This window comes from Neoarius graeffei, chromosome 17, assembly GCF_027579695.1.
Source record: "Neoarius graeffei isolate fNeoGra1 chromosome 17, fNeoGra1.pri, whole genome shotgun sequence".
NCBI classification, from domain to species: domain Eukaryota; kingdom Metazoa; phylum Chordata; class Actinopteri; order Siluriformes; family Ariidae; genus Neoarius; species Neoarius graeffei.
The window spans coordinates 43,589,252-43,602,220 of record NC_083585.1 but is presented as its reverse complement, the minus strand read 5'-3'; the positions used below and the strand labels follow the sequence as shown (position 1 = coordinate 43,602,220).

The window sequence follows — 12,969 nt, the reverse complement described above, 5'->3', positions numbered from 1 at the left end:
TGTGTGTGTGTGTGTGTGTGTGTGTGTGTGTAAATATGACCTGAAACATGGACGCAATCTACACTGCTCTCTCTCTCTCTCTCTCTCTCTCTCTCTCTCTCTCTCTCTCTCTCTCTCACTGTGTGCGTGTGTGTGTGTGTGTGTAAATATGACCTGAAACATGGACTCAATCTACACGGCTCCCTCTCTCTCTCTCTCTCTCTCTCTCTCTCTCTCTCTCTGTGTAAATATGACCTGAAACGTAGACTCAATCTACACGGCTCCCTCTCTCTCTCTCTCTCTCTCTCTCTCTGTGTAAATATGACCTGAAACGTAGACTCAATCTACACGGCTCCCTCTCTCTCTCTCTCTCTCTCTCTCTGTGTAAATATGACCTGAAACGTAGACTCAATCTACACTGCTCTCTCTCTCTCTCTCTCTCTCTCTCTCTCTCGCTGTGTGTGTGTGTGTGTGTGTGTGTGTGTGTGTGTGTGTGTGTGTGTGTGTGTGTAAATATGACCTGAAACATGGACTCAATCTACACTGCTCTCTCTCTCTCTCTCTCTCTCTCTCTCTCTCTCTCTCCCTCTGTGTGTGTGTGTGTGTGTGTAAATATGACCTGAAATGTGGACTCAATCTACACTGCTCTCTCTCTCTCTCTCTCTCTCTCTCTCTCCCTCTGTGTGTGTGTGTGTGTGTGTGTGTGTGTGTGTGTGTGTGTGTGTGTGTGTGTGTGTAAATATGACCTGAAATGTGGACTCAATCTACACTCTCTCTCTCTCTCTCTCCCTCTGTGTGTGTGTGTGTGTGTGTGTGTGTGTGTGTGTGTGTGTGTAAATATGACCTGAAATGTGGACTCAATCTACACTCTCTCTCTCTCTCTCTCCCTCTGTGTGTGTGTGTGTGTGTGTGTGTGTGTGTGTGTGTGTGTGTGTGTGTGTGTAAATATGACCTGAAATGTGGACTCAATCTACACTCTCTCTCTCTCTCTCTCTCTCTCTCTCTCTCTCCCTCTGTGTGTGTGTGTGTGTGTGTGTGTGTGTGTGTGTGTGTGTGTGTGTGTGTGTGTGTGTGTATGTAAATATGACCTGAAATGTGGACTCAATCTACACTGCTCTCTCTCTCTCCCTCTGTGTGTGTGTGTGTGTGTGTGTGTGTGTGTGTGTGTGTGTGTGTGTGTGTGTGTGTGTGTAAATATGACCTGAAATGTGGACTCAATCTACACTGCTCTCTCTCTCTCTCTCTCTCTCTCTCTCTCTCTCTCTCTGTGTGTGTGTGTGTGTGTGTGTGTGTATGTGTAAATATGACCTGAAATGTGGACTCAATCTACACTGCTCTCTCTCTCTCTCTCTCTCTCTCTCTCTCTCTCTCTCTCTCCCTCTGTGTGTGTGTGTGTGTGTGTGTGTAAATATGACCTGAAATGTGGACTCAATCTACACTGCTCTCTCTCTCTCTGTGTGTGTGTGTGTGTGTGTGTGTGTGTGTGTGTGTGTGTGTGTGTGTGTGTGTGTGTGTGTGTAAATATGACCTGAAATGTGGACTCAATCTACACTGCTCTCTCTCTCTCTCTCTCTCTCTCTCTCCCCCTCTGTGTGTGTGTGTGTGTGTGTGTGTGTGTGTGTGTGTGTGTGTGTGTGTGTAAATATGACCTGAAATGTGGACTCAATCTACACTGCTCTCTCTCTCTCTCTCTCTCTCTCTCTCTCTCTCTCTCCCTCTGTGTGTGTGTGTGTGTGTGTGTGTGTGTGTGTGTGTGTGTGTGTGTGTAAATATGACCTGAAATGTGGACTCAATCTACACTGCTCTCTCTCTCTCTCTCTCTCTCTCTCTCTGTGTGTGTGTGTGTGTGTGTGTATGTGTAAATATGACCTGAAATGTGGACTCAATCTACACTGCTCTCTCTCTCTCTCTCTCTCTCTCTCTCTCTCTCTCTCCCTCTGTGTGTGTGTGTGTGTGTGTATGTGTAAATATGACCTGAAATGTGGACTCAATCTACACTGCTCTCTCTCTCTCTGTGTGTGTGTGTGTGTGTGTGTGTGTGTGTGTGTGTGTGTGTGTGTGTGTGTGTGTGTAAATATGACCTGAAATGTGGACTCAATCTACACTGCTCTCTCTCTCTCTCTCTCTCTCTCTCTCCCCCTCTGTGTGTGTGTGTGTGTGTGTGTGTGTAAATATGACCTGAAATGTGGACTCAATCTACACTGCTCTCTCTCTCTCTCTCTCTCTCTCTCTCTCTCCCTCTGTGTGTGTGTGTGTGTGTGTGTGTGTGTGTGTGTGTGTGTGTGTGTGTGTGTGTGTGTAAATATGACCTGAAATGTGGACTCAATCTACACTGCGCTCTCTCTCTCTCTCTCTCTCTCTCTCTCTCTCTCTCTCTCTCTCCCTCTGTGTGTGTGTGTGTGTGTGTGTGTGTGTGTGTGTGTGTGTGTGTGTGTGTGTGTGTGTAAATATGACCTGAAATGTGGACTCAATCTACACTGCTCTCTCTCTCTCTCTCTCTCTCTCTCTCTCTCTCTCTCTCCCTCTGTGTGTGTGTGTGTGTGTGTATGTGTAAATATGACCTGAAATGTGGACTCAATCTACACTGCTCTCTCTCTCTCTCTCTCTCTCTCTCTCTCTCTCTCTCTCTCTCCCCCTCTGTGTGTGTGTGTGTGTGTGTGTGTGTGTGTGTGTGTGTGTGTGTATGTGTAAATATGACCTGAAATGTGGACTCAATCTACACTGCTCTCTCTCTCTCTCTCTCTCTCTCTCTCTCTCTCTCTCTCTCTCTCTCTCTCTCCTCTGTGTGTGTGTGTGTGTGTGTGTGTGTGTGTATGTGTAAATATGACCTGAAATGTGGACTCAATCTACACTGCTCTCTCTCTCTCTCTGTGTGTGTGTGTGTGTGTGTGTGTGTGTGTGTGTGTGTAAATATGACCTGAAATGTGGACTCAATCTACACTGCTCTCTCTCTCTCTCTCTCTCTCTCTCTCTCTCTCTCCCCCTCTGTGTGTGTGTGTGTGTGTGTGTGTGTGTGTGTGTAAATATGACCTGAAATGTGGACTCAATCTACACTGCTCTCTCTCTCTCTCTCTCTCTCTCTCTCTCTCTGTAAATATATAAAAGCTCACGGTCCTGTCCTTCAGCAGAGCTGTACTTGTCTAACGCTGCTTGCTCTCAGCTTGTGCTTGTTGTTTTCTTTTCCTTCTGTTTCCACCAATTAAGGGATTAGAACGAGTTGTTGTTGTTGTTGTTGTTGTTGTTTTTCCAATATATTTTGATCAAACTCTGTAATAACACGCGGCTCGACCCCGAGCGTCTCTCGCTCCGGTGCTGCAGATGAGACCGCGGAGCGCGTTGGTGATCTATATGAGTGATTAATAATTAGACCGTATATTAGTGATTAATAATTAGACCGTATATTAGTGATTAATAATTAGACCGTATATTAGTGATTAATAATTAGACCGTTTATTAGTGATTAATAATTAGACCGTTTATTAGTGATTAATAATTAGACCTTGCCCGCTGACCGGATGCAGTCGGTGCGTGCGCGCGCGAGCCGTCTGTGATATTTTTGCGGTAATTTGGCGCGTGGGGTTTGAGGTTGTTGGAGTCCTGTGAGCGGCCGCATGGTGATAACTTCCCTGGCCGTCACTGCGTGTCTGACCTCTCTGTAATAGACCCGGGGTTAGAAAGCAGGCGCGTCATGTGACATTCGGTCCGTAAGTCATGATGATCGCAGCGGAATCAGGACGCAGTGAAACGCGCCACGCCGCGCGCGCGTCTCCGTCCAGCGCGGTGAGCTCGCGCTAAGGCGCACACACCAAGGCGCGCGCGCACCCGCCGGCTCGCTTTGTGCCCATCAGTCTGTGGCTCGTTCCGGTTCAGGGGTGGAACTCCACTCAGTGTGGGAAATCCACAGTTCGGTAGAGGATCCATGGAGAAGCCGGGTGATGTCAGGAGCCTGTGGCTGTGGCTTGTGCTGTGTTGGTTCACATTGCTGCTGTCCTGGCCGTGTGCGCTTGCAGGGAAGAAGAAGCTGTACATCGGCGCGCTGTTCCCCATGAGCGGAGGATGGCCTGGGGGACAGGCATGTCTCCCCGCCGCGCAGATGGCACTGGAGCTCGTCAACAACCGCACTGACATCCTGCCCGACTACGAACTCGAGCTCATCTATTACGACAGCATGGTAAGGAAAAAAACAACAAACCTTAATGCACTCTAAAATATAAATAAAGGTTCCACTAAGAACCATTGGGGTTCTTATTTTAAAAAAACAACTTAATGCACTCTAAAATATAAATAAAGGTTCCACAAAGAACCATTGGGGGTCTTATTTAAAAAAACAACTTAATGCACTCTAAAATATAAATAAAGGTTGCACAAAGAACCATTGGGGTTCTTATTTTTTTAAAAACAACTTAATGCACTCTAAAATATATATATAAAGGTTCCACTAAGAACCATTGGGGTTCTTATTAAAAAAAAACAACTTAATGCACTCTAAAATATAAATAAAGGTTCCACTAAGAACCATTGGGGTTCTTATTTAAAAAAACAACTTAATGCACTCTAAAATATAAATAAAGGTTCCACAAAGAACCATTGGGGTTCTTATTTAAAAAAAAAACAACTTAATGCACTCTAAAATATAAATAAAGGTTCCACAAAGAACTATTGGGGTTCTTATTTAAAAAAACAACTTAATGCACTCTAAAATTTAAATAAAGGTTCCACAAAGAACCATTGGGGTTCTTATTTTTTAAAAAACAACTTAATGCACTCTAAAATATAAATAAAGGTTCCACAAAGAACCATTGGGATTTTTATTTAAAGAAAAAAAACAACTTAATGCACTCTAAAATTTAAATAAAGGTTCCACTAAGAACCACTGGGGTTCTTATTTTAAAAAAAAAACAACTTGATGCACTCTAAAATATAAATAAAGGTTCCACAAAGAACCATTGGGGTTCTTATTTTTTTAAAAAACAACTTAATGCACTCTAAAATATAAATAAAGGTTCCACAAAGAACCATTGGGGTTCTTATTTTAAAAAAAAACTTAATGCACTCTAAAATATAAATAAAGGTTCCACAAAGAACCATTGGGGTTCTTATTTAAAAAAAACAACTTAATGCACTCTAAAATATAAATAAAGGTTCCACAAAGAACCACTGGGGTCCTTATTTTTTAAAAAACAACTTAATGCACTCTAAAATATATATAAAGGTTCCACAAAGAACCATTGGGGTTCTTATTTAAATAAAACAACTTAATGCACTCTATAAATAAAGGTTCCACTAAGAACCACTGGGGTTCTTATTTAAAAAAAAAAAAACTTAATGCACTCTAAAATATAAATAAAGGTTCCACTAAGAACCACTGGGGTTCTCATCTCATCTCATTATCTGTAGCCGCTTTATCCTGTTCTACAGGGTCGCAGGCAAGCTGGAGCCTATCCCAGCTGACTACGGGCGAAAGGCGGGGTACACCCTGGACAAGTCGCCAGGTCATCACAGGGCTGCAATGGGGTTCTTATTTAAAAAAAAAAAAACTTAATGCACTCTAAAATATAAATAAAGGTTCCACTAAGAACCATTGGGGTTCTCATTTAAAAAAAAAACTTAATGCACTCTAAATAAAGGTTCTACTAAGAACCATTGGGGTTCTTATTTTTAAAAAACAACTTACAGTAATGCACTCTAAAATATAAATAAAGGTTCCACTAAGAACCATTGGGGTTCTTATTAAAAAAAAAAAACTTAATGCACCCTAAAATATAAATAAAGGTTCCACAAAGAACCATTGGGGTTCTTATTTAAAAAAAAAACTTAACGCACTCTAAAATATAAATAAAGGTTCCACTAAGAACCATTGGGGTTCTTATTTTAAAAAAAAACTCCAGGAACCTTTGCATGATGGTTCCTGCACAGGAAATTTGCCTCAGTAGAATTTACCCAAATTAAAGAAAATTTTACCTTACACAAGATAACATTTGTTCCTTTTCGAAAAAGAGTGAGCTTTTGTCTTTTGATGGAGCTGTTTTTCCAGAGTCAGTTCTCCTCAGTTTAGTGTTAATATTTTAAGTGTTGGTATTTGACTCTCTTCAGTGTGTCTTGAAATGAACTCTTGTACCATTTTACTCAGTTCAGAGTCGCAACCAACTCTGTTCCTCTGTTACACCATTACTCTGTAATTTTGCTCCAACTCCAACTCCAAATTTTACTCCCTAAACTCAAAATACAGCAAAATGAACTATTTTTGAGGAAAATACTTTTAACTCTGGAAAAATTGCCCAGTCATTTTTCCTATGTGGAGGCACTTTCAAGTGTTTATTCATAATGTACTTGTTTTTAGACTGTCCCAAACCTGACCCTTGGTGCTCCGTCAGTGTTCATCACCACCAGCCTGACATTATCTGCAGTGGACATTAATGCACATTTATATAGAAGTTCATTTATGAGAATACGCCAGCATTTCCAGGCTAATCTCTATCCACTACATCTGTCATGCTTGTATGATTACACAGATTACAGTGATTTCCTTGTACTGAGAAATGAATAGAAAGCTCTTTAACTTAAACAGTTGCTAATTTACATCATTAAATGCTTAAAATGTACGACGATGTAATGCCAGGTCTGAGCATTAACACACGAGAGCTAATAGCTGTTCTTGTTGTTTCTTGTTTACGTCACTGCAGCAACACCTTTACTGAATACTGGGTATCTCATGCAGTGAATTAACTACTTCCACAGTTCTGCCTGTGTTTGTAAATGATAAACATGGATATTACAAACACAGATAACCTGATCATATAGAACAACATAGAAATAAACTACAGCAGAGAACCCATTTTTGTTTACTATGGCTAATGGTCCCTGAGGATATAGCTGTCCTCCCTAGTTTCTCACTGGAAGTGAGGAATAGTACAGTCTGCTTTTCTTCCCCAAACACTATGCATCCTTCTCTTCCTCCTTCTCGTTTAGAGTCCGTAAGATTGTGACGAAGTTGAGTTCTTCTGCAGACACACATTTCTAACCTATAAATGGTTTCTAATACAGACTTGGTAATGATAATAATTATAGTAATAATGCAGCCGTAAATGCCAAGTATGTACTGTATGCTCAAATCTCTACTTTATATATCATCAAAATAAGATGGATTATCTGAGACCTAACATTCCTGCCCTTCTAGTGACTTTGGAATAAGTGTCTTTGTAGAATAAAGTGAGAAATTAAACACAGCAGGCTGTGTTATAGAAAAATAATCAGTGGTAGGGTGGTATGGTATGAGGCTTTGCCATGCCGAAGTTGATTACTTTCATATAACAGTACAGAGTGTTATTTAACAGTTATTCCATGAAATTGAGAAGTACATGAGCTGGCAGCCGACGAGGCATATAGCGTCAAGTCGGCTATGAGCCATGTATGATGAGATTGAGTGGCATAACTGTTTTATTCTATCCACATTCACTGGATTTTGAGAAACAGCATTTTTATTTTTATTTTTTGCAAATTCGATAAATAAAAACTTTATACAAAACGTCCAACAAAATCATTTCCGCTTAGAATGTAAACAAACCAGTGAAATGACAGGAGCAATTTGTGAAAAATGTGATAATAATAATTCTTGAAAGTTGGGACAAAGTACAAATTGTAAATAAAAATGGAATGCAATGATGTGGAAGTTTCAAAATTCCATATTTTATTCAGAATAGAACATAGATGACATATCAAATGTTTAAACTGAGAAAATGTATCATTTAAAGAGAAAAATCAGGTGATTTTAAATTTCATGACAACAACACATCTCAAAAAAGTTGGGACAAGGCCATGTTTACCACTGTGAGACATCCCCTTTTCTCTTTACAACAGTCTGTAAACGTCTGGGGACTGAGGAGACAAGTTGCTCAAGTTTAGGGATAGGAATGTTAACCCATTCTTGTCTAATGTAGGATTCTAGTTGCTCAACTCTCTTAGGTCTTTTTTGTCGTATCTTCCGTTTTATGATGCGCCAAATGTTTTCTATGGGTGAAAGATCTGGACTGCAGGCTGGCCAGTTCAGTACCCGGACCCTTCTTCTACGCAGCCATGATGCTGTAATTGATGCAGTATGTGGTTTGGCATTGTCATGTTGGAAAATGCAAAGTCTTCCCTGAAAGAGACGTCGTCTGGATGGGAGCATATGATGCTCTAGAACCTGGATACACCTTTCAGCATTAATGGTGTCTTTCCAGATGTGTAAGCTGCCCATGCCACACGCACTAATGCAACCCCATACCATCAGAGATGCAGGCTTCTGAACTGAGCGCTGATAACAACTTGGGTCGTCCTTCTCCTCTTTAGTCCGAATGACACGGCGTCCCTGATTTCCATAAAGAACTTCAAATTTTGATTCGTCTGACCACAGAACAGTTTTCCACTTTGCCACAGTCCATTTTAAATGAGCCTTGGCCCAGAGAAGACGTCTGCGCTTCTGGATCATGTTTAGATACGGCTTCTTCTTTGAACTATAGAGTTTTAGCTGGCAACGGCGGATGGCACGGTGAATTGTGTTCACAGATAATGTTCTCTGGAAATATTCCTGAGCCCATTTTGTGATTTCCAATACAGAAGCATGCCTGTATGTGATGCAGTGCCGTCTAAGGGCCCGAAGATCACGGGCACCCAGTATGGTTTTCTGGCCTTGACCCTTACGCACATAGATTCTTCCAGATTCTCTGAATCGTTTGATGATATTATGCACTGTAGATGATGATATGTTCAAACTCTTTAGAATTTCACACTGTCGAACTCCTTTCTGATATTGCTCCACTATTTGTCAGCGCAGAATTAGGGGGCTTGGTGATCTTCTTCCCATCTTTACTTCTGAGAGCCGCTGCCACTCCAAGATGCTCTTTTTATACCCAGTCATGTTAATGACCTATTGCCAATTGACCTAATGAGTTGCAATTTGGTCCTCCGGCTGTTCCTTTTTTGTACCTTTAACTTTTCCAGCCTCTTATTTCCCCTGTCCCAACTTTTTTGAGATGTGTTGCTGTCATGAAATTTCAAATGAGCCAATATTTGGTATGAAATTTCAAAACGTCTGACTTTCGACATTTGATATGTTATCTATGTTCTATTGTGAATACAATATCAGTTTTTGATATTTGTAAATTATTGCATTCCGTTTTTATTTACAATTTGTACTTTGTCCCAACTTATTTGGAATCGGGGTTGTACTTTAGTGTTGTGGAATGTCAAGACAAGTTACTTCATAGTTGTACTATTACTTATTTTGTAGCAGCTATAAACAGTCATGCCCTCATTAGTCTCTCTCTAACTTAACAAGACAAAGACAACGTTTGCAAGTTAACAAGAAACAGTAAAGTGTAAAGTTTTCTGTCTTGAAGCTGCTTCAGTTGTGGAAAAATTGAAACCGACACCCAGGACTCCTTCCTTAATTGTTAACATGTTCCAGAAAGCTTCAGCATATTAATGACTCCATCCATCCATTTTGAGATATCACTACAGTGCCATGGCCGCTCTGACGGCTTCAGCCATCAAAGTGTCTAGGGAACATTACAGTAGTGTTTTCCCGTTGCCTTCTACTGGATTATTATAGAGGTTTTCTCCTCTCAACCATTCACACTCACACTTACGGTCAATTTAGAGCCACCAATGAGCCTAACCTGCATGTCTTTGGTCTGTGGGGGGAAACCGAAGCACCCGGAGGAAACCCACGCGGACATGGGGAGAACATGCAAACTCCACACAGGAAGGCCCTTGTCAGCCACTGGGCTCGAACCCAGAACCTTCTTGCTGTGAGGTGACAGTGCTAACCACTACACCACCGTGCCACCATATTAATCAGAGGTGGACAAAGTACCGAACTTCATTACTTAAGTCAAAGTGCAGATCCCACTGGCCAAACGTGACTCCGATACAAGTGAAAGTTGTCCAGTCAAATTTTTACTTAAGTTAAAGTACTGAAGTATTTGCTTTTAAAAATACTTGAGTATTAAAAGTATTTTTTCTGTCAACACATTGTTGTATTATTGCCACAATGCTTACAAAACCTAATGCTGTTAATAAAGACAAAAATGTGAATTCGCAAAATGAACGCATGCTGTGCCATCATGGTGGTTTAACGTTAAGCTAGCTAGTCAGTGAAGCTCCACCCGACATGCTAGCAAACTCTTTTCAAACTCAAAATCATATTGGGTAGCTAACATTACTAGAAAAGAAAGATTTCTACATTCTGTTTATTTGGCAAGATTATGCTAAAACATATTTCTGAAAGGACTTCAGATAAGTTAACATTATTCATGTTAGCGTAACTCCGTTTTTACATGCTAACTAACAGTGTCCAAGTTAACTAGGTATGTGTTAATGTTAGCCGTGGACAAGGCGATGGCAACTTGGCGGGCAAATCCATAGAAAGTCATTTGACTAACTAGACTGTGTCGCTATTGCAACGTTATCGCTAGCTCTACAAGCACAGACAACTTTGTTGCAAGCTTTCTCTTGGAATAAAACATTTACATACCTCAATATGCTTCCGCAGGTTGGACGGGGAGTTTTTGTAGGCCGTGATGTAGTTCATTTTTGGCAAACAAAGCAAATATTTAAAACGAAATGAATCTTTAATCTTTTCAGAAAACTGAAACATGGGTTCTAGGTATGGCCATGAGTGTGTGCATTCCCCAGAAGAACCGCCTCCTTCCATTCTGCCATCAACTGATCGAGTTCAAATAACACTGCTGAGAAATCACTGAACTTGATTTTATACAGTCTATGGACGTGACGTGACCCTAGTGATTTACTGATCGGCTGTCTCAGTGTCACCTGCGAAAAAACCAGTCACCTTTTAGAAAAGAAAAGAAAAAACATCCACTTTCAAAGCTGCTTCATAGTAACGAGTAACGAGGATCTTGACAGAAATGTAGTGGAGTGAAAAGTACGATATTTGCCTTTCAAATGTAGTGAAGTTAAAGTCATAAGTTTCCAAAAAAAATTATATTCAAATAAAGTACAGATACTCAAAAAGTCTACTTAAGAACAGTACTCAAGTAAATGTACTTCATTACTGTCCACTTCTGATATTAAGGACTATGGGTTTTTATTTTTCTTAAATAGTAACACATTGGAAGAATAGCATTAAAACGCGTACATTAATATAGACTTGAGATCTTGAGGTTTGAATGACAGCTTTATTGTCAGACCTGCTGTTATAGAAAATTAATCCAATTGGCGAATTCAGCTGTGCTGTGATATAACACTGGGTAATGATATTTGTATTCCTTTCGGGTTTTTAACACAGTTATCATTCTTTACGTTAAGGATTCTAGGTAATACCAAGCAAACCTTTGAATAAAGAACCTCCAGTTACTATCACGGTACGAAATATTTATGTCATGTATTTCTTGAGAAACATTTGACTAGATGCTGCTAAATATTTTCCATTTTACTGTGGGGGAAAAAAACCCAGCTGTTTTGTGTGTGTTGTAATTGATCATGCTGAGGGAGTAAAAAAAGAAAGGAAAAAACAGGAGCAAAAAAAAACCCAAAACAAAAACTTGTGAGCAACCATAATATTGAGATAAGGCGTATTCACTGTGAACTTTAGAGAACAGGTGTATTAATATCGCTTTAGGTCAGTAAACAGAGAGAGAGAGAGCTGTTTGGAGCAGGATTGCGGCAGGTCTGAGTTTAGCGGAGATGCTCTGCACTGGAATCACGCACAGTAATGAAGAGCAAAGAAAAGGAAAGGAAAGTTGGCATGGCAACAGGCACCAATGAAAGTGCCGTGCACACCGAAGTGCATTTTTGTAAATCTTACATCAATAAAATGAGGAGATACTTTGGCAGATTAGTGTGGGGTGACAGGTAAAAGCTAATACATTCATATTTCAGAACAAACAGCAAAAAGGCATTCAGGCTCTGAATCCTGGAACAAGGAATTGGCGACTCTTTCATTTACATTTGCACACTGCACTGACTTATTGACTTACAAGTGAGATGGAAAGCAATCCAAGCATGGAGCTGAACAGCTGAGGCTTAAAAGTCTTGTTTAAGGGTCCAACGTGGTGCTCTAACAGTCTTGGATTTAAATTCATAAACTTCAAACGTGCAATGCTTGAATTAATATGTGATTACTGTTCCATTATGAAACTCTATACAATATAAACCAAATGATACTTTGCAAATAAAGCAAGTGGACGATTATATTCAGAAAAATAAGTGTGTCATAACCGATGCATCTCTTGTGGTGTAGTGGTTAGCACTGTCACCTCAGAGCAAGAAGGTTCTGGGTTTGAGCCCAGCAGCCAATGGGGGCCTTTCTGTGAGGAGTTTGCATGTTCTCCCCATGTCTGCGTGGGTTTCCTCCAGGTGCTCTGGTTTCCCCCACAGTCCAAAGACATGCAGTTAGGGTTAACTGGCTACTCTAAATTGCCCATAAGGGTGAATGTGTGTGTGAATGTTTTTTTGTCTGGGAAGCTGAGACAGGCCTCCAGGTGCTCCGGTTTCCCCCACAGTCCAAAGACATGCAAGTAAGGTTAAAGTGCATATTCTGGACCAATTTCATGTTTTTTTATATGAAAGAATGTCCCTTTACACACTCATCCAGAAGGGTAATTTTGCACAAGGCCATCTGTCTACAGCAGAAAAAAATAGAATAACAAAGCGCATCTGGAAAAATCCCAAGGGAGTCTGGAGCCAGATTCGTGACGTCACCTGCGGAAGCGCGAGCAGGCTGCGAGAGCTTTGCACAGTTTCAGTGCACAGCCTGTGTAGACCAAGCGCTCCCATTTCTCTCTCATTGTCCGGTCTTTTGGAAAACGATGAGTTCTAATCCCATCATGATTGGTGTTGCTACACCCTCCTACGATACATCTGTTAACCATTTTAATAATTACGTGATAATGTTGAAGAAATTTGCAGAAAACCACCAGGTTGTTTTCTCATAAACAAACCAGTGCTGACGTAGGATTCAGAGGGAGGCGTCCCGCACGCGACGTCACG

General features: G+C 40.8%; 1 protein-coding gene across 4 annotated transcripts in view; it reads left to right on the top strand.

Moving 5' to 3' along the window:
- gabbr1a (gamma-aminobutyric acid (GABA) B receptor, 1a) overlaps window positions 1–12,969 on the top strand; it is a 171,868-nt gene that overhangs the window by 70,554 nt on the left and 88,345 nt on the right. For 3 of the 4 annotated variants that reach the window (XM_060944267.1, XM_060944268.1, XM_060944269.1), the window contains one exon: window positions 3,990–4,150. The exons of the other annotated variant lie outside the window; for it this stretch is intronic. In XM_060944267.1, coding sequence (XP_060800250.1) covers window positions 3,990–4,150 — 161 coding nt within the window. The remainder of the gene's footprint in view (window positions 1–3,989; window positions 4,151–12,969) is intronic. 4 annotated transcript variants of the gene reach the window in all.